The 24,095-nt window shown below is 43.5% G+C and overlaps 1 protein-coding gene and 1 long non-coding RNA gene across 6 annotated transcripts in view; one reads left to right on the top strand and one right to left on the bottom strand.

Annotated features, from left to right (window-relative positions):
* Positions 1 to 142: 142 nt before the first annotated feature.
* The window catches only part of bmp6 (bone morphogenetic protein 6), a 122,983-nt gene continuing 99,030 nt past the window's right edge, over positions 143 to 24,095 (top strand). For all 3 annotated transcript variants that reach the window (XM_061804802.1, XM_061804803.1, XM_061804805.1), the window contains exon 1: positions 143 to 957. In XM_061804802.1, the coding sequence (XP_061660786.1) occupies positions 549 to 957 (409 nt within the window). In that variant the 5' untranslated portion in view covers positions 143 to 548. The remainder of the gene's footprint in view (positions 958 to 24,095) is intronic.
* On the bottom strand, positions 3,534 to 11,694 carry LOC133492523 (uncharacterized). 3 transcript variants are annotated; one of them, XR_009792671.1, is made up of 5 exons: positions 11,475 to 11,694; positions 8,750 to 8,893; positions 8,064 to 8,111; positions 3,948 to 4,853; positions 3,534 to 3,781 (listed from the first exon to the last, which is right to left on the bottom strand). It is a non-coding gene; the product is annotated as an uncharacterized LOC133492523 (long non-coding RNA). The 3 variants fall into 3 exon arrangements; XR_009792669.1 differs by having other exon boundaries at positions 3,534 to 4,853; XR_009792670.1 differs by having other exon boundaries at positions 3,534 to 4,853; positions 8,058 to 8,893.

Genomic DNA, 24,095 nt, shown 5'->3' on the forward strand with positions numbered 1-24,095 from the left:
AACATGACCAACTGGAGTTATTTCACGCTGAATGTGAACACATGCACAAATGTGAAAATACGTTCTTCTCGTGGCCCAGTGAGCTCCACCTCTGACCAAGTGCGCACGGAGTAGGCGGCTTCAGAACACACGCACGCACACACAAAGCAAAGCAGAGAATATTGTGGAGCCCAACCTGTTAGAATGCGCGAGCAGGAGGTGACCCATATCGCGCTTTCGTCCATGGGTAACTTTTGAGGAGTAAACCCACTGTCGCGGCATGGCTTTATCCTGAGGAGTTATTATGATTTCACTTGCGATCGTCGAAGACGTTTGAATTGTGAGCAGCTGGTACAACTGCGGACCTTCACATGGTACACTTTGTCCCGGGGCTCTCCAGACCGACACGGGATTTCGCGATGAGAAGGGCACAAGCGCTGTTTTACCCCTTTTTTTTAATCAACTTTCGATCCCCATTTCGCGTGTTTTAGTGTTGAACTTTGAACTTTTGGAAGAGGCAAGTGGAACCCCGTCTCTCCCCACCTCCGGGAGCACAGTGGGACAACACCATGAGCCTCTGCTGGCTTGTCTTGGTTGGATTGTGCTTGGGCACCTACTACTCCACATACCCGACGGCGGGGAGCCACTCGCTGGACTGGAGCAGCCACGCGCACACCGGCTTCATCCAGCGGCGCCTCAGGACGCACGAGAAGAGGGAGATGCAGAAAGAGATCCTGTCCGTCCTGGGCCTGCTGCACAGACCCAGGCCTCATCTGTCCCACGCTAAGTTCAACTCGGCACCGCTCTTTATGCTGGACCTGTACCACACCATCTCCGGTGGATGGGGCATAAATCGAGCTGACGGCGTGTTGGAGCGCTACGAGCCCGTGAAGACCACTCGCAGCCCGTCACTGGCCACGGAGCAAGAGGCGGCCTTTCTCAACGACGCCGACATGGTGATGAGCTTCGTTAACTTGGGTGAGTGATCTTAACTTCGTCCTAATTAACGCTTAATAACCAACCAAGCAAAGAGAACAGCTGTTGGTACAGGAGTGTAGCGGAAACACCTGCCCCTCCCCATCCCCAAGTTTTTTTTTTCATTTTATTATTTTTTTTTTTAAAGAAAACACTGGAGCCATTTAAATGATGAATCCAACTCCTTGGTTATCTACAGTGTAGTGCAAGTGAATCCATCCATCCATCCATCCATCCATCCATCCATCCATCCATCCATCCATCCATCCATCCATCCATCCATCCATCCATCATCCATCCATCCAAATATGCACTCATAGCCCCTATTGTGTTCATATGTGTGAGGAAAGAACATCCAATTTTGTATTTAAGACTCGTGTCTTATTTCCTGTATATTCTTGTGTATTTTTTTCACCTCAGTTAGGCTTCAATTTGCTCCAGTGGTGATTAAAGCTTGAATTCAATGTACGTTGTACGAAGATTAAACCACGTAAAGATCCCTTCCTTTCATTACCAGCTGCACTGTTTACTCGGAGACTCCAAACAGAGCCAAGCACGAAAAACAAATAGTTCCAGGAGGCTGAGACCACACTAATTGTCATGCTCTTTCCAAATCGGTGTCAAAAGATGTCTTGTACCATTAATCATCAGGTTTGTTCAAGAACACGCATGAATGCATTAGGTTTTAAACAGCCTTTTGAAACTTTGTTCTCTGTAAGTGGTCCTCAGAGTCAATGTTGCAACATGATGGAATGAGCAAAAGCAGATTTTCAAACTGATATCAAAAATATCGTAGGAGCTGGCTTCTTCACTGGTGGGAGGGCATTTGTCTGTGACAGTGGGCTTCAGCTTTGATTCATCACTAGCCGTGCATCTTTGGACAACTGCCTCTCATTTTTAGTTCAGTGCCATCCTAGAAGACATACAGCTTTCTTCTGTGAATTGTCACAAAATCTGCATAGAATCTTAAAAACAGAGATTGCACGACTACTGTGTTTTGTTTTTATTTTTTATTTTGATTTTGTTTTAATGTCTCTTTCTCAATTGAGATGTGTCACGTCCCATCGAAGCGAGAGTAGGACCCAAATGCAGGAACTCGGAAGACGCAAGGTAGTTCAAGAAGAGACACGTTTATTATATGCAGAGGTAGGGGATCGAGCAGGCAGTCCGGTGCAGCAGCGGTAGTTGGGACGTCGGGCGAAGAGAGCAGGTGAGCGGACAGGCAGGAGTCGGTACACAGGAGAACAATCAAAGCAGGCAGAAGTAACGAAGGAGTCAGGCTTACAAGGTTGGTCGGAGAACGGACGTAGGTCGGTACACACAGGTTCAATCAGCGATACCGGAGCACACGAACGGGACATGAAGATCATACGAACTGCCCCCGGCCAGTTGTCATCGCGGTCATATAAATCCACAGCATAATCAGGCTGCATGAGGCGCAGGTGTGCACCTTCCAATCAGCGCACCTGCGCGGACACCCGCACAGCTCGTGCTGAAGCGGCAGGATCATGACAGTACCCCCCCCTCAAAGGCACGGCTCCCAGTCGTGCCTAAACGAAAAAACAGACAATTAACACAGGCATGGGTGGGCGGAAGGGGTGTCCGGAGGAGGGCACGCCGCCCCCCGCCCCGAACCCCAGTCTGGTGGCCATCCAGGCCACCAAACACAAGGCGTCTGGGTGGACAGGTCAGGAGGACGACCCGGACGCCAAGCACCAGGGTCCCCAAGTGGCGATTCGGGCGGACGACCTCTGTGAGGAACCAAACGGCGAAGCAGGAACCAGAACGAGGCAGGCCACTGCGCCGGACGAGAACCTCCCACGCCGTCGTTGCAAGACGACCAGGGAATGGTCGCCACCGAGGCTTGGTCAGTAGGCAGCCGTGGATTGGTCACCAACGAGGCCAGGTCATGAAGCGGCTGGGAGCCATCTGGAGCGAATAGGATGATGGAGAGAAGGACCAGAGCAATGACCGCCACCATCCCGAAGTCTCTCCAGCTCCAGGGTGGCTCCACAGAACTCCCCAGCTCCTCCTGGACAGGAACGTGAGAAGGCGGGAACACCATCGCCCCCTCCTGGACAGGAACGTGAGAAGGCGGCGACACCATCGCCCCCTCCTGGACAGGAACGTGAGAAGGCGGCGACACCATCGCCCCCTCCTGGACAGGAACGTGAGAAGGCGGCGACACCATCGCCCCCTCCTGGACAGGAACGTGAGAAGGCGGCGACACCATCGCCCCCTCCTGGACAGCAACGTGAGAAGGCGGTGACACCATCACCCCCTCCTGGACAGCAACGTGAGAAGGCGGTGACACCATCGCCCCCTTCTGGACAGCAACGTGAGAAGGCGGCGACACCATCGCCCCCTCCTGGACACCAACGTGAGAAGGCGGCGAGACCATCGCCCCCTCCTGGACAGCAACGTGAGTAGTCGGCGACACCATCGCCCCCTCCTGGAAAGCAACGTGAGAAGGCGGCGACACCATCGCCCCCTCCTGGACAGCAACGTGAGAAGGCGGCGACACCATCGCCCCCTCCTGGACAGCAACGTGAGAAGGCGGCGACACCATCGCCCCCTCCTGGACAGCAACGTGAGAAGGCGGCGACACCATCGCCCCCTCCTGGACAGCAACGTGAGAAGGCGGCGACACCATCGCCCCCTCCTGGACAGCAACGTGAGAAGGCGGTGTCGGGTCGGTTCCCACTGCCACGTGAGCTTGCAGTGCATCCGTTGAAACAGCATCGTGGGCGTGGCGTGGTGGCGAATCCGTTTCCAGGGCAGGGAATTCACCAACCATGCATGTTTTGGGGATGTGGGAGGTGAGTGCCTGGAGAAAACCCACACAGGCACAGGGAGAACATGCAAATTCCACACAAGCGAGGCCGGGATCTGAACCCCGGTCCTCAGAACTGTGAGGCAGACACTCCGTCCTGTCGCCCACCGTGCCGATTCTATGCTGCTTATTCCTACTTATTATTCCTATTCATACTCACTCAATATTCTTATTCTTGTGTGGTGCTATGGTCCCTCCATGATCAGTTTGGTGACAGATTTTCTGTTCAAGCTCCCCTGTGCTGTAGTGTGCAAAGCAAAATCCATAAAGGCATGCATAGATACGTTTAATGAGGAAGACGTGACTTTGCAAATGTTTGTGCAAAAAGTCCCACTGACACACATTCTTCCTGGAAGAATGGTTGCTGCAAAGTGGAGACGAGCTCCCCATTATCCGCCATTTCCACTCCACTAGGTATTCTAGCCAGGTGGGGAAAGTACTTTTGTACGTGAAGCGGATTAGTACATAATCCATGTGTGTGAAGTCAAGATTTAAACCTGATGCTTTTACTTGGAATGATGTCTTTAACAGCTGCCTGAAACAGTAGCTCAAGAGACAGCTCATTTTCAGATGTTTTCTCACAAGGCACAGTAACTGCTGCTATGTTGCATCAATTGCACTCACTGAGAACTGTATGACTCTTTTTTTTTGTTTGTTTTTTTTAAAATACATATTATTTTTTATGACGGACCCGAATCCCAAAACTGTGCATGAGTCATGTACAGGTCTAGTCACTTTTTCACCTCAGCTTTCATCACTCCGTCACTGTGAGCCTCTGTGAAACATAAAAAGCAAGTAGTGGAAAAACTCCTAATTGGGGACCTGAAATGTATTTTCTACTTTCTTTTTCATCTTCATTTCTAGAATAACACATTGATCACTGTTTACCTTGTGGGCACCCTGCTTTCCACCAAGCCCTGCTTCACAGTGACACTGTGACTCAAGTTGTGGGACACACTGCAGCTCCTGACGTGTCCCAATGTGCGCCGGGGCAGCGCTCACTGGTGACCACAGATGAAGGCTTGCCCAAACTTGTTGGATAGGTTGTCCATTCTGTTATTCATGGCTTATGCAGACAAACACACACAGAGTTTCAACATGAAGTCACTGTTTTCCTCTGTAGTGGAAAATTTGAGCATTTTTTTCACAGCTACATGTGTGGCGCGAACTGTCTATGTTGTTGATCATTTAGTTTACCTTAGCGTATATGTGAAAACACTTTTCAGAGAGCTTTTACAGGAATAAGGTGTCCAAAATTTGTTGACGACATACTCATGCAGCGGATTCTATGTGTAATCTTCAAAGTCGTAGAAATCGTGTTCAAAATAATAGCAGTCCAATGTGACTAACCAGATTAATCCATGTTTTCAGAATATGTTTTATTGCTACATCTCAAACAAGTTACCAGTGTGTGCAGTAGATTCTCAGAAAACTAACAAGACCCAGCATTAATTATAAAGTACACGCTCTTAACCCTGTGCAATTGGGCAACTTGTTGAAAGTGGCGTGTTAAAAAAACAAGTGCGGCATTCAATCAGTGAGGTCATTAATTTTGTTAAAAACAGGTGTGAATCAGGTGGCCCCTATTTAAGGATGAAGCGAGCACTTGTTGAACATGCGTTTTTCCTTGAAAGCCTGAGGCAACTGGGTCGTTCAACACATTGTTCAGAAGAACAGTGTACTTTCAGTAATAGTTTGATTGGAGAGGTGAAACCTTATAAAGAAGTGCAAAACATCATGGGCTGTTCAGCTACAATGATCTATAACGTCTTAAAATTCAGAGCAAAAACAGAGACACGTGGCAAAAAAAAAGGAAGACAGTCATCAAATGGTTCACAGAATAACCAAAATCCAGAGACTCAGCTAATAATCAAATCCAGGATGATTAAAGAGATTCCGGATTTACCTGTAAGTATTGTGACAGTGAGAAGATGTCTTTGTGAAGCTAATCTACTTACAAGAATCCCCTGCAAAGTCCCTCTATTAAAAAAAAGGCATGCGCAGAAGAGGCTACAATTTGCCAAAGAACGCATCAACTGACCTAAAGAGAAATAGAGGAACATTTTGTGGACTGATGACAGTAAAATTGTTCTTTTCAAGTCCAGGGGCTGGAGACTTTTTGTGAGATGACCCTCCAATTTTTGAATTCAAGTCAAAGTACACAGAAGATAGTGAAGCATGGTGCTGCAAGCATCATCATATGGCCATGTTTTTCCTTCTATGGTGTTGGGCCCATTTATCACATACCAGGGATCATGAATTGGTTTGCATACTGTATGTCAGAATACTTGAAAAGGTCATGTTGCCTTATTCTGAAGCGGAGAGGGCCTTGAAATGGTGGTTTTAACAAGACAATGATCCCAAACACATTAGTAAACGTGCAAAGTCTTGATTCCAAACTAACAAAGTTAGTCATGGAGTGGCCAGTCCAATTCAGAGACCTTAATCCAATCGAGAACTAATGGGGTGACATCAAAAATGCTTTTTTCTGAAGCAAAACCAAGATATGTAAATGAATTGTGGAATGTCGTTAAGTAATCTTGGAGTGTAATAATAGCTGAAAGATACCACAAGTTGGTTGACTCCATGCCACACATATGTGAAGCAGGTATAAAAACAACTGGTCACAAAGCAAAATATTAGTTCGGTGATTCAAAGAATTAGTAAATCCTAGAAACAAAAAGGTTTGTACAAAATAGTTTTGAATTTGGAAAGTCAACTCAGACTATTTTTAACGCACCCCTTTCAACAAATTTCCCAATTGCACAGACTTAAGGATGTGTAGTTTATGAATGCTGGGTCTTCTTGGTTTTATGAGAATCTACTGCATCTATTGGTTACTTGCTTGACATGTAGCAATAAAAATATGATGAAAACGTGGATTAGTCTGGTTAGTCACATTGGACTGCTATTGTTTTGAACATTACTGTGTTAAGGCCACTGTAACCCATTGATCCCCAGTTATCTAAGGCAGCCCAACCGTTTTATAAGGTAAATTTTGGTGCTCAAGTGGCCTAGATGTAACCAAGAGAATCTGGTCATTTTTCAAAATAAAATAGTTTTCAGATTAGGATAATAAATACAACGAAAATAATTTATTATTTCTTGGGCGGTCCGGTAACAATCGAACCACGGACCGGCCCAGTGATTGGGGACCACTGATCTAAGGCATTAATGTCTGTAACATTGTTGACCCATTGTGTATTTTGTTTCACTTTTAGTGTATTTTAATGGGACGAGACATGTCAGTTATTATATCACAAAGACTGATCATTCTCCAAGTCACTCATTGTGTAACATTATATGCAGCTGGGTATGATGTACCCTATAAGTAGGCCTGGCAAGTAAATATGATTTTTGTTTTGTTTGTTTTTACTTTTGTTTTTAAAATAAAACTAGAAATTAAATACCGTAGGCTAAAGTGCAGGTAGAACAGTCTGCCTCACAGATAAGAGGTCCCTGATTTCAAGTTTTGCTTCAGACCATCCTGTTTTTAGTCTGCATGTTCTCCTTGTGCTTGTGTGGGTTTTCTCCATGTAGTCAAAGCTTTCTCCAATGTTGTACTTCTTAGGTTAATTCAACACACTATATTGTCCATAAGAGTAAATGTGCGTATGCATCCTTGTTTTGTCAATTTGCGCCCTATGATTGGCTCACGTCTGGTTTGGGATATGCCCCGACACTCGCCAAGTGTCAGCTGGGATGAGTTCCAGCTCACCTGCAATGCTAGTGAGTGCACTCGCTGTAAAAAGTGTGGATGGCTGAATGTCATCATCTGCGGAGACTATCAGTTTCACCCCATCAATGTATTAACTCAAATGTGCATTCAATTCACCAGTTATCTTGATGGTCCATAACCCAAAAGTAATGCAGAAATAGTGTAACACATTATGATGATTATGATTACTTTTTAAAATTACGTTGACTATGTTCAAAAGAAAATAACGTGCTAAAATTTATTTACAGTATAACACTGGCTCTTGTGTTAGGCAGAGTGGTGAGACCGCTGTTGGCAAGGCAACATCCAATGAAAAAATCACAATCCATCATTGCTCACACAATTAGGTAGCACATAGTGTCATCCTGGCGAACAAATATCTGAAAACATGGCATGCGACCATAACAGCCGACTATTCTAATCCTGATCGGGTCTGGGTTTTGTAGTAGAGCTGTTACTTTATGGTTACGACAAGTCAAGGATGCACAGAACTTGCTCTAGTTTCATGGGTCAGAGGAAAGGAACTTCAAATGTTGTCCTGGTGTCATTTACATTTACCCGTGATGAGTTTGCGCCGCTGTACGGGCTGCTTGGCAGCGGGACAACCTGGAACAGACAGAGAGTGGAGAACATGAATAAAATGGAATAAAAAAAAATCTTGTAAGGTTCATTGGGGGCGTCTTTGAAAATATTGTAAGACCTTTTAATGTCCAGCGCATCTAAAAATGTTCTCACTTTTAAACTTGTACATCTAAATTATTGCCATTCATCATGACTCAAGGTGATACTTCACCGTACCCCACACATCCACAAAAGCTACTGGATTGGTTAGTTGTTCACAAAAGCACTCATCACACTCCCCCTTTGTCACACTGTGATTTGGAGCATCAGATGCATAATGGCTGGCATTTATTTACTTAAACAACAGAATTGTAGAAATGTGGCCTTGCCATTGCCACTTCCTCTTACAGTTGCTTTCAACTAGGTCTGTAATGATTCACCAAGGCAGGGCTCTACACTATCAATCTATCAATTTCCTGAACTGCTTATCCTCACGAAGAAAAGCAAAGCAAAATTACTTATACAATGCATGTAGGTAACTCAATGTGCTTTACATGATTAAAATGATTTGAATACAAAGAAGTAAAACATTAAAAATGGGGGAAAAACATAAAAATGACACATATATATATTAAAAAATGGAAAAAATAAAAGTACAATTAAAAGCAGCATATATCACGAACATTGGACAAGGGGTAGGACCCAAATGCAGGACTTGGAGGCAGTGACATGGTTTCGACGGTGTTTTTTATTCCAGGCAGCGGTCATACACAGGAAGGCAGTCCAACAAAGGCAAAGGCACAAAAGCACGTGGCAGAAGGCAGGTCCTAAACATGAAAAGAAGGTCAGATAACTACTTGGCAAAAACAAGACTTCAAGTCAAAGTGACACCAAAAGCATGATTCTTTGCATGTTTTTAATTAAAAAAAAAAAAAAAAAAAAGGCAGGACCCATCCGTTTTTTCACCACACCATGATTTTGACGTATATGGCTTTTGTAACTCCCGCCATGAAAATCCTCTCGAGGGATTTGTTTTGGAGAAGAAGCAGGAATTGACGTTACTTGCAGACGCCCACTCAGGCGGGTTCATGTGTTTATACCAGTTTTACCTGCAGGAAGATAGCACCTTGTTCCTTCGTGTTAGCCCAAATTCCGGCTCGTATTCAGAATCAGAATCAGCTTTAATGGCCTAGTGTGTAAAAACACACAAGGAATTTTTCTCCGGCAGTCAGTACTGCCTTGGTACAACATTCAGAACAAAGAACAAGTAACATGGCAACAAGAACAAAGAACAAGAGACATTTCTGCTGGATATTGCTCAAACACTCAGGAGGATGGATTCACTCTACTTTTCATACTTTTACAAAAGACCCGGTTCGTTGTGAAAAATGGATTGCACAGGTGGAAAGAACAAGAGCTTTGTTGCTTCTAAAACATAAATGACATCTTAGAAACAAGCAGTCCTAAAGGGAGGGGAACTTTTCTGGTTTTCCTTGTGTTATCTTTACCAGGCTTTACTAGGCTTTGTCATCAATCCACCTTGTCTCTACATTTTATAGGAGTTGACTCATCATTCCCCGAATAGCTAACAATATTTCCTATAAATAGAAATGTCTCTTGTTCGTTGTCCTTATTGTAGTGTTGTTCTTTGTCCTGTATGTCGTACTAGGGCAGCATCGTCTGCCGGAGAAAAATTCCTTGGGTGTTTTTTTACACACTTGGCCAAACAAAGCTGATTCTGATTCTGAAATTGCTTGTCGCAAGAGTTTAGTAGACTTTTGATAATAGTCATGTTTTTACTTTTTATAAAATGCATTTTTAGTATCACTCAATTAAATGCAAGCCCTTTATAGTGTTCCAATGTAGGGATTTCGAAGCAAAATAATTAGCAATTAGCATCACCTGACTATGGGATGTCCTCCATGTATTTTGAGTATGTTGTGATGCCCCCTAGGAATGTTTGATATTTTTTGTATGTATCTTTTGTATTCCATGGTACATCAATTCTCCCGTAAGTCAGTGGTCCCCAACACCGTGGACAGGTTTAGAATGGGTGTTATTTTTCACGGCCCTGCTGTCAAGGTGTGGGGTGTATATATATATATATATATATATATATTATATATATATATATACAGTGAAGAAAATAAGTATTTGAACACCCTGCTATAGTCCAAGTTCTCCCACTTAGAACACATGGAGGGGTCTGAAATTTTCATCGTAGGTGTATGTCCACTGTGAGAGAGATAATCTAAAAAGAAAAATCCAGAAATCACAATGTATTATTTTTTTTAACAATTTATTTGTGTGTTACAGCTGCAAATAAGTATTTGAACACCTGTCCATCATCTAGAATTCTGACCCTCAAAGACCTGTTAGTCCGCCTTTAAAAATCCACCTCCACTCCATGTATTATCCTGAATCAGATGCACTTGTGTGTTCTCAGCGACAACACAGAAACCTGTCTGATCTAGAGAAGATCTGTGTGGAGGAGTGGGCCAAAATTCTTCCTGTAGTGTGGGCAAATCTGCTGAACAACTACAGGAAACATTCAACCTCTGTCATTGCAAACAAAGGCTACTGTATCAAATATTAACATTGGTTTTCTCAGGTGTTCAAATACTTATTCACACAATTGTCTTTAAATTCAATGTTGAATGCTTTTTCGATTAATAGTAAGATAAAGATTTGTTCCTTGTTCATTGTAACATTTAGGCCTGGTCTATTGGAAAGAGTAATAAATTATAAAGACTTAATTTTTTGGGGGCTAAATCCCATATTGTGTCAGTCTTACTCTAAAATAGTTTTTGTTTAGGGGTTAATGCTGTAGATCAGGGGCGCCCAAACTTTTTTACCCCAACATCTACTTCTCAAGTATCCAGCCTCTCGCGATTGATTGGGGGTGTGGGGGCGTGTTTTTTTTTAGAATGACCAATGATAAATAGAATGACTAAGTCACAAATATCTACCCACTCCAAAAATGCAAAACATATTTACTTTAAAGTTTATTGAGGATTCTTTATGTGTAAATATAAGTTTGTGTGCGTTTTATATATTCAACTTTAAACCTTTATTGTAACTATCTTAGTTCACGTTGATGATCACTAACTGTGTCATTCACGTCAGTGGATTCGTCCAACAATCTCCGACGTCTTTCCACACATCAGCCATGGCTTCACAGCGCCGTGTAACTGTACTCTTTTGCAACTGCAGAGATTTCATTGAAGATCATTTTTCCGCGTTATTTTTAAAAGATCGTCTTGGAAGGACTTCTTGTTATTAACGATGATGTGACGAACCCGGAAACGAGGTTTCAGTGGCAGCTTTCGCTGTTGGACTATATTGTGTGAAAAGTGACTGCTGTGCAGCCAGTTGGAATTTTAGTTCGTTCACTTTTCTCATTCTCACCTTGCTTTTCGGCGGAATGTTGGTGTCGTATTTTCCATAAACACTTTCAAAAATACCGGTCCACATTTCACTACTCTGGCAGATGAGCCAAACCCACTTCGAAAATGACACAGTGAAAAAGTTGTCCGCCTCCCATTCCGTATGAAAGTGATACGTTTTTATCTTCTTACTGCAGCATCCATACTCATGTTTGTTAAGATTTCTTCAGCAAGACCTTAAAATAGGGGGGAACTCACTGACAGCGTGTTTCCCTGTACTGTTGTTGCTTGCACTTGTGCGGTGAGCTAAAGTTAAAAAAAATACGGCTGATGTCGAATCATTAAGCACCCCTGCTGTAGTTTAACTTCCTCCTGAAAAATCGCATTCTAAATCTCAGTGGGAATTTTTTTAAAATGAAAAATACAGCCCCCCCCAAAAAAAATTAAAGACTATTATCCCATATCTTCCAGCTCTGCTTCTGAATAATGAATGGGTGGTTTTAATTTTTAATTTTAAATGGAGGGCAGAATGGGCGCAGTCAGAAAAGTTCAGAGCTGCATGTCTTTTCTGATTTAAAGGAATAGTCCGGTGAACAATGAAAAGCCTTAATCTGATAGGTCATGTCATATGTACTGGATCTTGAAAATTTGAGGTTAATCCGATATCATTTAATGGTGTTTTTATCTGCAATTACGAATTTTCATGGGTACCGCCATTTTGGTGAGTCAGATGACCTAAAAAACAAGAAGCGATGTCTCCTGTGCGCCTCCTCTGTGCAAACACAATCACGGACAGCGCTGATTTCTCGGATTTATCCTCATCTGCTGAAGAAATAGCAGCATTGGTTGATCGGGAAGACGGAGGAATACGTCCATACAGATTTGAACCTGTGTCTGTAAATACTGGTGAATATTTGGATGGATTTTCGGACGTGAATGATGCGGAGTTTGACTCGCTATCTAACCACAGGCGCAGAACGGTCGAACACCAATTGTGTGGAACAATAATTTTGGAAAGTTTTGACAAAGGATGCTCAAAGAAAAAAAAATATGAGTAGTACTGAAGTTTTCAACAAGAATGGACAGCCTTTGTGAAGAGGGAGGGTTCTGCTGTGTGTTTAAAATCACAGATGGGGAGTATGCCAAAGCATTCATACTCGATTTTGCCAATTAACATTTTGCCAACTACACATAAAGGTAATGAAAACGAATAAAAGCATGCCTTTGTCGGCAAGAATTGTTCACCATCGTGCCATCATGATGGCAAATCAAATTGAATTATGGTCACGATGAATGGATGGAAGTCTCAACGCCTGCATGACCTATGAAAGCACTAGAAGTTGCATTAATGGTCAGAAGTACTTTTGTCATCATTGGTTAGCAGCATCATAAGAATGTTATTTAAAAGAATTCAGAGACGTATTTTACTCTAAAAGTGTTGGTCTTAAATAAATGCGCAAATACACCTGTACATATGTCATACAGCTCAGGGCGACTGCACTTCGCTAGCCACTGGGTCCTTAAATGTTTCTTTTTCTTACTGGGGATTGCAGATTATGACAGAATATGCCATCTTCCTCGGATTATTTCTCTCTGAATTATGGCAAAATTCCGCGATACAGTAGGGCATTTTCACATGCCCGATGGTGGTGGTACTGCATGTGCTTACACTGCAAATCGACCATGATTTCTTTGTTTATGCACAGAATGCATCACATCCGTGCAAGTAGGTCATGGGGCTCGCCAAAATGGCAGCGCCCATGAAAATTCGTAATTGCTGATAAAAACACCATTAAGCGCAAATTTTCAAGGTACATTAATATGACATTACCTATCAGATTAAGGTTTTTCATTGTTCAGCGAGCGATTTCTTTCAGCACAAAGCACAATATGCCCCCAACAAGTAATACAGGGTATCAATGATAATATAAATAGGATATGGTTATGGGGATAGAACCAACCAACCAACCAACCAACCAACCAACCAACCAACCAACCAACCAACCAACCAACCAACCAACCAACCATTTTTCAAGCTGCTTATCCATACAAGGATTGTGGTAGAGGTGGAGGCCATCCACATAGCTGTCAAAAAGCATTTGTTTTTGCCAAAAAGCGGTAAATTAGAAATGTTTTCTTTTTTCTTTTACTGTTATTAACTTCTTACGATAAGAACATTTATACGATATAGTATAGAATTTATTGGTTTTATGATGAACATTTCATCCCTACAATCAGTTGTATTTCTTGTGGTGAAACATAATAGTATTACAGACAAATCACCCCCTGCTGGAATGCTGTCCTCGCTTTTTGCCACCTTATTGTCATGGAAAGACAACACAGTAGGTAGGCTCCAAAGATAAATTATAAGACAACTTTCCATTTCTACAACAAAGTATTTGTTGTCTCATGCCAAGTGTTAGACACACATTTCATTCCCACACCCACGCATATGCCCTTCCTCCCAGATACTATCTCCTCCTCTCACACCATAACTCTCCTAGCTAACAAGATGCCAGTTCTGATTGGACCCAAGATTATCCCTCTTGTTGTGTTTTTCTTCTTGCCATCCCGGCTTTGTTTGGACATTCCACCTAGGAATGATAGCGTCATGAGATGGAGAACGGAGACGTGATGTCAAGTGTAACACACTCCTGGCTTCTAGCAATCAATTGCACAGAGCTGATAACCCCAGCAGAGCATCTGATTAGAGGCTGCTGCTTTCATTTATCACCCAATATGTACAGCCATGGAGGAATTTGCTCTGTGCAGCAACACTTCACTTTCCCCCTCATATAGCTTTACTTTTTGTTTTCATTTACCGCTTGTTTTACTTGCAATGCTTTATTGCCATGCATATTCTGCTTTGATGACCAACATCTGCTTCTTCACGCTGCACAGCATTAAATGGCTCATCACAACATTTTGAAATGATGGCCTCTTATTACAGCACAGGAGGGGTTAGATTTTGGCCCATCATTTTATGAAAGAGGGCAACACGGTGGACCTACTGATTAGAGCATTGGCCTCACAGTTCTAAGGGCTGGGATTCAAACCCCAGCCATGCCTGTGTGGAGTTTGCATGTTCTCCACGTCCCTGCATGGGTTTTCTCCGGACACTCGAGTTTCCTCCTACATCCCAAAAACTTGCAATAATTGGAGACTCTAAATTGCCCCAAGGTGTGATTATGTGTGCAACTGTTGTCCCGCTCTATGTGCCCTGCAATTGGCTGACAACGACTTCAGGGTGTACCCCACCTCCTGATTGCTGGGATGCACTACAGCACTCCCGTGATTCGTGTGAGGATAAGCGGCTAAGAAAGTGGATGGATGGATTTATTATAGATTAATGGGAGAGATGCCTTTTACAAATAATGACTTGAAGGCGTTTTCTCCCCTCTGCTCTGGCAAGGATATGCATTTTTAATTTTTTACAGAAGAGAAAAGTATTTACTTTTGGCCCTGAGCAGTGAGGCATTTCCACTCTCATTGCATGTTTACCTTTGTTTTGGTCATACTGCTTAATGATTTTATAACATGTCCTGTGCAGCTGTGAGTCTTATTCAGGGCATATGTATGTGCATCTCTGAGTGTAATTCATTTTCTGTATGTAAAGAGAGGATACGTTGCATTAACAAACATCTCCTACCTAAATCACTGTAAAGCTGTAAGACTACCTCTATAACCACCTCTATAGGAGATCGTTCAAAGGAGATCAGGAAAAAGGAAAATAGAGGTCCCAAATCTTTATATTGATCCATAATGTAAGCCTACAATATTTTTTAATGACATTTTGTAGTGTTCAGTAGGTTTGCCTCACAGTTCTGAGTTTTGGAATTTGAATCTTGGCTTTGTCCTTCATCTCGATAGTTTGCATGTTCTCTCTATGCTTGTGTGAGGTTTTGCTGGGTTGCCTGGCTTCCTCCTATATTATAAACGTGTTTATTAGGTTTATTGATTACTTGAAATTCTCAATTGGTGCTTGTCTACCTCCTGTAAGTGCCCTGTGAATCCCTGGTCCACTGTCTCTTCCCTAGAGATAGCTGAGATAGGTTGCATCTCAACTGCAATTCTGAGGAAATGGATGGAAAGACACTTTATGGCTACGTAGAAGTACAGTGCAATGAAAAAGTATTCGCCCCCTTACAGATTTCTTTTTGTTTTGCATATCTATCAAACATATATTTCAAATAATCAAACCAATTTTAATATACGTAAAGACATCTAAAGGAAATACAAAATGCAGTTTTCAAATTACAATTGAATTTATTAAGACACAAAATATCCCAACATTTCTCACTCTTGATGAAAAAGTAATTGCCTACTAAACCTAATAATGGTTTATGCCACCCTTGGCAGCAATAGCTGAAATCAAGCGATTGCGATAATTGGTGACGAGTCTTTCACATTGCTCTGGAGGAATTTTGGCCCACCCTACTTTGCAGAATTGTTTCAACTCCGCCATATTGGAAAGTTTTCTAGCATGGACTACCTGTTTATGACATCTTCAAGAGGCCTCCTGTATGGAGCAACTTGTCACATCCATTGCTCTGGTGTAATTTTTGTTCATTCCTCCACACAAGCCGTCTTCAATTCTTGAAAGTTCTGTGGGCTTCTTTTTTTTAAACCGACCATGAGATTCAGTTCTTTCCAAAGATTTTCAGTTCGCTTCAAATCAAGTGATTGGCTGGGCCATTCTAGCAGTTTTATTAATATTTTTTAAAACAAATTGAGAGTTTTCTTTGGCAGAATGTTTGGACTATTGTCGTGCTGAAATGTCTACCCTTGTTTCATTTACGTCATCCTTGTAGATGGCAGTAGATTTTTGTCAGGATTGTCCCAGTGGATTGGCCATTCATTCTTCCTTCAATAATATGAAGTTTACCAGTACCTTTTACTGAAAAGAAGCCTCACAGTTGTGCTCCGACCAGACTATTTTCTCCCAGTATTTAGGTACCTTCTCCAAATGTTCAGGAAACTTTGAACTTTAACTGTATTTCTTTTTCCCCAAAAAATGGGTCTTGTGTGGTAAGTGTGCACACAGGCCATGGCACCGAGGTAAATTTTTGTGATATCAGTACCTGCTAATTCCACTTTCGTTTTTTTAAGATAACCACAGGTGGTCCTTGGTTTTTGTTCGACTTTTCTGATTATTTTTTGCACTCCTCCTTTACAAATCTTGTGAGGAGCATCTGACTGAGTGAAATTTGTAGTGTTATAATTGGCTTTCCACTTATATAAAATTGCAATTGTGTGTCTGCGTGTGTGTGTGTGTGTGTGTGTGTGTGTGTGTGTGTGTGTGTGTGTGTGTGGCAAAGATGGGGGTGGCATCCCTAAGTTAAACCAAGGAAAATGTGTAGTACTTGATTGGACCACTGAACCACTTTTACAATATTAGTGTAAAATTTTTTTAACCAGCTAAGACCTCGGATAAGAACCTCTCAAGAGGAAGCTTAGCCCGGTGGGAATATTGAAGAAAAATAAACCTGAGTTGCGTGCTGAAATATTGCAGGTGAAGGGCAGGGCTCCACTTTATTTAAAGTTTGCAGATACATAAGCATGTTCTTGCGCACAAAAGCTTTTACTCTGATTTACCTTTGTATTAGTTTGGAAACTAGTAAATAATTTAATTTGATTTGCTTAATTGGTTGTTCTATTTATTGGTTGTTCTTGTGCCGTCATGAGAGCCACATGAAAACAAGCAAAGAGCCGCGGGTTTGGGTCACTCAAGGCAAACAGGTCTTAGGTGAGGGACCAGACAAAGCAGAAGGTTTCATGAACCCCTATAATGAGTAAAAATAATGGATCTAGTTTCCCTTCCCTAGACATGGTTTACCGGGGCCCCTTTTTGTAGCCAGGCCTGGAGGTTGGGTTTGAATGTGACCGCCGGGTGAGACCCATGAAGCTCGGCTGGGCACTACCCGAAAGGGTGACGTGGGCCCCTTCCCATAGACTCACCACTTGTGGGAGGGGCCATAGGGTCAGGTGCAGTGTGAGCTGGGTGGTGGCCGAAGGTGATCTGAATCCCGGCTGCAAAAACTGCCTCTAAGGATGTGGAATGTCATCTCTATGACAGGAAAGGGCCTTGGGTGGTGTGTGAGATCGAGAAGTTCCAACTAGATATATTTAGGCTTAGCTCCACGCATGGCTTTGGTTCTGGTACTAGTCGTCATGGGAGGGGTTGGATACTTTTCCTCTCTGGAACTGCCTGTGGGGAGAGGCGCTGGGTAGGTTTGGATATACTGTACTGATTGTCCCCTGGCTTGGTACCTGTACGTTGGCGTTCACCCCTGTGGATGAAAGTGTAGCCTCCCTCCACCTTTGGGTAGATGGACGGGACCTGACTGTTGTTAGTGCCTATGCACGAAACAGCAGTTCAAAGTACCAATCCTTGGTGGGATTGCTGGAAGGAAGGCTGCCTGCCCTAACCCAGATCAGAATCGGAGTGGTGTTCTGTTATTGGACATATGTGCTCACCACAGACTGTCCATAACAAACACAATGTTCAAACATAAGTGTGTCCATATATACACTTGGCACCAGGACACCTAACCCTTGGCCTATGAGACTCTTGAGACAGCTGATGGGTAATGTTTGGCCAAGTGGAATGCAGCTTTGGTAGTCACTGAGGTAAAACTCAGGCATGAAACGAGTAAGATAAGGCCATGGACAATGATTTCAAGACGGCTTCAAGGAAATTCTGGTCCAGCGTCTCAGAAGCGGGGAAGTGCGCACTGTCAACAATGTGTACAGTGAAGATGGGGCACTGCTGACCTCGACTCGGGATGTTGTGATTGATTGGGGAGAATACTTCAAAAACCTCCTCAATTCCACTGACATGCCTTCCCATGATGAACCAGAGTCTGGGTTCTCTGAGGTGCGCTATGTTAGAGAGAGCGAGAGATAGAAACTGCTTAGGCGTGTGGAGCAGTGAGAGTAAGAAGGGATAGAAATGCAGTGGAGCAGCTCTTAGTTTGTTTACAGGTTACATGTTTAGTGATGGTGACTGGGGAGGAGTAGTGTTTAAGAGAGGACATGTTTTAACTGTGTGCTTAGAGGCTCGAATGAACCCTTCTGAGCAGCAAAGCAGTGCTTCGGACCATTATTGTTACCGCCACCAAGGCATCGCCCCTTCATTTCCCGACCACAGTCAGGCGACTGTTGCAGGAAAGATTAACAGTGACAGCTGCCACAGGAGGTATTGCCCAGGGCAATGGTTTGGCCATACCCCTTGAAGGCAGCACCACCCAGGGCAGTGGCTTGGCCATGCCCCTGACAGAGTCCCCCCCAAGACGCAGATCCCAGATGTGACAGAACAACAAAAAATGACCAGGGAAAAGTGGAGGGAGGCCCGGGGGAGGGCACAAACAGTCTGTCTGGTGGCCTTCCATGCCACCCAAAGCGAGGAATCCGGCTGAGCAGGTCAGAAGGTCGGCCAGGACGCCAAGCACCAGGGTCCCCACGGGGCAACTTGGGCGGGCGTCCTCGAGGCCCTGGATCATTCGCCCCCCGAGGCGGGGTCGTCAGGTGGCCGTGGGTCACTCGCCACTGGAGCGTGGTCATCAGGGGGCCGAGGATCTGTTATGAGTCGCCGAGGCCCGGATGTGAATCGTTCTACAGCTCGGTCGGCGGCTTGGTCACCAACGAGGCATGGACATGATTAGGCTGTGGCTTGGTCGCCACCGAGGCGTAGACGAGAATCAGCTGTGGTTCGTTCCTCACCAAGGCATGGACAGGAATCAACTATGGCTTGGTCGCCACCAATCTATGGATGAGCATCGGTTGTGAATCTGTCGCCAGCGAGGTGTGGGCAGAAATCGGATGTGGCGACGTTGCAAGCAAGGCGCAGACGAGACACCGTGGTGTCTTCGCTTCTACCGAGGCGGAAGCGAGGGGTGAACGAGTCGGGCGTCACCGGAGATGAAACAAGGGGACTTGGCCGGTCGATTACTCCGTGCTGAAGCCGGTCCATGAGAACCGCAATTTCAGGATTCATCCGCTCCCATTGCTCCTGGGTATGGCAGGAGAAGGCAGCAAAGTCCTCAGGCCACTGCACCTGAAGGGCTGTGAACTATTCATCCCTCTGAGCCAGAAGCTTTGCATCAATCTTGATCTTAGCTCTTTTACAGTTTATTCTACCTTAAATTGTGTAACACAGACAAATGCAGATGTGTGTTATTTCTCCATGCCTCTCTGGTTATCCAACATCTTTTGGAGTTGCAGAATTTAAGCACGTCTTCATCAAACTAGCACAACTCAGGTCCCCCCCACAAAACCTCGTGGTCTGTCTAAATTGAACATCGTTGAAACAACAGGTGTCACTGCGGTCTGAGAAAAAAAATCTACGTGAGTGCTGAAGCTCTTGACCCTCCCAAAACACTGCAGCCTCCTTTTCCACCTCGCTGCCGCTGATAATGATAGTCATAGTCATTGGACAGTCCAAACAAAGGCAAGGGAGGAAGGGATGAGATCAGATGAGACAAGAAGATGCAGGATAGTTTTCTATTGAGGTGTAACAATGGAGCACTTTGGGGGCACAAGCCAATGCACTCTGTAGGCCGGTCGCAAGCCCGGATAAATGCAGAGGGTTGAGTCAGGAAGGGGATCAGCCGTTTTGCTTGCGGTCTCCTTTTTGTAACATCCATGTAAATAAGGGGCGTCTTAAAACTAAATAAATAGAGGTGCTAAGGAGAGGATAATCAGAGAGTGCATTGGTAAATTGTACGAGACAGTTCCTCTCCTCTCTCCTCACGAGACTTGAACTGGTTTCTTTGCTTCCTTTTTTGTCCTGTTTAATGAATGTCTGATTTGTGAACCTGACAACCCAGAAACAGTAAATGCAAGTTAACCGTACTGAGCATGTATGCAAGTGATGCCAAAAGTGCATTTTCCAAGCTGCTTCACGTACTTGCGAGCGCTCTTACACCGAAAGTCATCAACATAATGAGCCATGTCAAAGGAAATTCACTTACACCAGGGGTGGTCATTGCATCGATCGCGAGGCAGTTTTGGTTGATACTGTTTGGTTGGTCGTGTGAGGGCGTGCCCCCCCAAAAAAAGACGTTAGGCAATCATCCACCTCGTCGCTTGAGTCAGGTTTGGCCAATACATCAAGTGCATGCACATAAAGGCGCGTTCTAGCAAGCCAGCCTCCTATTTACGGGAGTCGCGGCAATGCCCGTGTGCACCCATAATCATATACTGCTCACTTTCATCAATGGATTGACAATAGACAATAGGTATCTATTGTCAATCCATCGATGAAAGTTAGCGGTAGATGATCTATATCTTCCTAAAGCATATAGAGGGCAAAAGTTTTCAACTTCACAATAACACGGTACAGCAGGGGAAAATGACCCTTTGCATTTAGATATATGGACAGACTAGTCTAACGTTAGAACTGAGAGCAAGTCAAAGTAAATCACAATCTCATACTTAATAATATGCAGTGCGGTGGAAGCATGTTATGAGCGACTCATTACAGCGAATTCGCCATAGTATTTCTGTTTCCTTTATGCCCATGGTATCAGAAATATCGACAGAGTGTACAGAAAGGCCTGAATTACTTTCAACGGGGATATATTCATGATGTCAAGGTTTCCCAAACGGGAATGGGAATGTTTCTGCAATGTGTTGGCCGACCATGCTCTCTTTCTTTGTGGTTAAAAGATCGCGGCTCTGGGCAGCATGAGCGGAGTTCAGAAAATGACGCTCACTGATTGGTCAAAAGGCAGCTGTCACTCATTCTCACAGATCCATCCATTGCGGAATAGTGCAGTTTAGAGGGAACACTGGTCAAGACTATGCAAAATAAGCAATGTCTTTCAATACCTATGTATTTCTACTCGTAACAAATTTTACATGTGAGATTTTTTGTGCTCAACTGCAGATTTGCAAGTGTGATGGCGCGCAGGCTCATGTGCTTCCATCAAATCACAGTGACTGTTAAAATTGAAGCTCAAGACACCATTCTCAAACCATGTTAAAAGCTCAATACAAAATGTCAAAGGTGGAAGTTGAGTTGAGTGAAGTAAAGAGAGTTGCAAAACTCAATTTCAACCAAGTTGAGTCAAGCCATTAATTGGTTTAAGCAACTCGCAAATCAAGTCATACAATCTTCTGCCAGTCGCAAGATATATTAGAGTGGCAATAAAATCTATTTTCACTAATCATAAATTAAAAAAAATATATTCACAACTTAGTGATGTTAAATGAAACTCTATTTACATTTTGTATGTCAAACTCAATATAGCACTCTACACCATATACAGTGGATATAAATGTCTAAACACCCATGTTAAAATCCCCGTATATATCCCTGGTGACTGCAACTCATATTTATCAGAGTCCAACTGTCCAAACCTGGTCATGGGAGTGCCAGAGCCTATCCCAGCTGTCAATGGGCAGGAGGCAGGGTATGCTCTGAAGTCGTTGCCAGCCACTTGCAGGGCATGTAGAGACAAACCGGCGCACTCACACAAAGGGGTAATTTAGAGTGTCAAATTAATGTTGCATGTTTTTGGGAGGAAACCAGAGTGCCCGGAGAAAATCCACCCAGGCATGGGGAGAACATGCAAACTCCACAAAGGGAGGGTCGGGATTGAATCCTGGACCTCAGAACTGTGAGGCTAACATTTTACAGCTGTGCCATCGTGCCGCCTTAGAACTTGGTAATATACCTGGTAAAAGACCATGGCGAAACAAGGTGGATAACCGTCCACACGCCCATTAGTAAGTAAAACAAAAACAAATTTCCTTCCTCATCTGTCAGCTCGATACAAAAAACGCTTACAATTACTGTATTTGAATAATAACAGTGGCTTGCTCTCAATAATCTATTTTATTGTCAATACTCAATAGAAAGAGCAACATTCCCAACTAGCAGATGGAGGGATAGGCCTCACACAGGTTAATAGTCTTAATAGGTGTGTGTTGGAAAATCTTGAAAACTGTGTTACAGTACATTTGTCTCAAAAATAGATCCACTTGTCCACTGATCTACAAACACAACAACAATTCACATGTATAATGGAATATAAATCATGGATATATTATGGATCTGAAAAAAAATGTAAATTGCTGACATATTTGTGAATCTGAAATCGTAGAGATATTTGTGAATCTGAAATCGTGGAGATATTTGTGGATCTGAAAACACATGCATCAGGGCTATATTTTCTGGATCTGAAAACACGTGGTGGCACGGTTGTATGAAAGGTTACAGCGTTAGCATCATAGTTCTGAGGATCGGGGTTGAAATCCTGGCCCCACCTGTGTGGAGTTTGCATGTTCTTTCCATGCCTCTGTGGGTTTTCTCCGGGCACTCCGATTTCCTCCCACATCCCAAAAACATACATTAATGGAAGACTCTCAATTGCCCCTAGGTGTGATTGTGAGTGCGATTATCTGTCTCCATGTGCCCTGCGATTGGCTGGCAACCAATTCAGAGTGTACCCTGCCTCCTGTCCGATGACAGCTGCAATTGACTTCAGCACTGCCGCGACCCTTGTGAGGATAACATGGATGGATAGATGTTTGATTGTTTGTTTCTATGTGCCCTGCGATTGTCTGCCAACTAGTTCAGGGTGTACCCCGCAGGAAAGGGGCTTGAATGGGTGGATGAAAAAAATAATAAAAAGTGATGCATATATTGCAAACGTTGAAACTTCAAGAATGTGCTAGATGCTGCAAAACACACAAAAATGTTCAAGTTAATTGATTGCACAGATCATTCAAAACAAGACAAACACCCATCCATACACACACACACACACACACACACACACACACACACATGCACACACATACACACAGAACGCACAGAAGTTTCTCGTTGTCACTCGGTGCACTGAGGTTGAGCAGCCTGCATTTTCCCCACCGCAGACTGGAAGTGCAGACGGAGTGGGAACCAAAGAGGGATTCATGCAACTCGATGGGCTTTTTTACATGCATCATAATTGTTACATACTCCTCAAACGATCCATGGAAGACGCCACTTGCCACACAATTGTTTGGATTTGTAAATGCAATTTCCCCTAAAAAAGGAAGGTCTGGCACACACGGGGCTATCATTAAATATGTTTTTAGGTCATATGTGAGCAAATCAAGAACACACAAATTTGATCGCATTGCAGACGTCGCCACACACACTTCAGCGTGTAACGACCAGTTACAGCATGGGCGTACCACGTTGCCTTCTGCTTGGTGTCAAACATAAAGATCTCTAAATCATTAATAATGACCACAATGAATCTGTGGTGACAGTTTACATTTGCCCAATTGACAGTGAAATAAACTGTGACATAAAATTGTTACCCTTCCTATTAAATGGATCATCCTCTGTTGTTAAAATACATTGGTTCAAAGACCTACACAACAAAAATGCAATATGATAGTGATTTAGAGAAAACATCTAACTGTACTTATTTTAAGTGTTTTGATGATTTATTTTACATTTTTTAAGCAAGACAAAAATACTTGTTTTAATAAATAAACTCTGATTTTAAGAATGTTACCATGTCCACATCATAGTACCATAGTTGCATTAGTATCTTTTCACTAATTTCAAGCACAAGATGTCTTGTTTTCAGCTTTCTTGAGAAGGTTATCTTCTCCAGAATGTGAGTGCGCCGCCTTGGTTTTC

This window comes from Syngnathoides biaculeatus, chromosome 19 (assembly GCF_019802595.1).
Source record: "Syngnathoides biaculeatus isolate LvHL_M chromosome 19, ASM1980259v1, whole genome shotgun sequence".
Classification (NCBI taxonomy): Eukaryota; Metazoa; Chordata; class Actinopteri; order Syngnathiformes; family Syngnathidae; genus Syngnathoides; species Syngnathoides biaculeatus.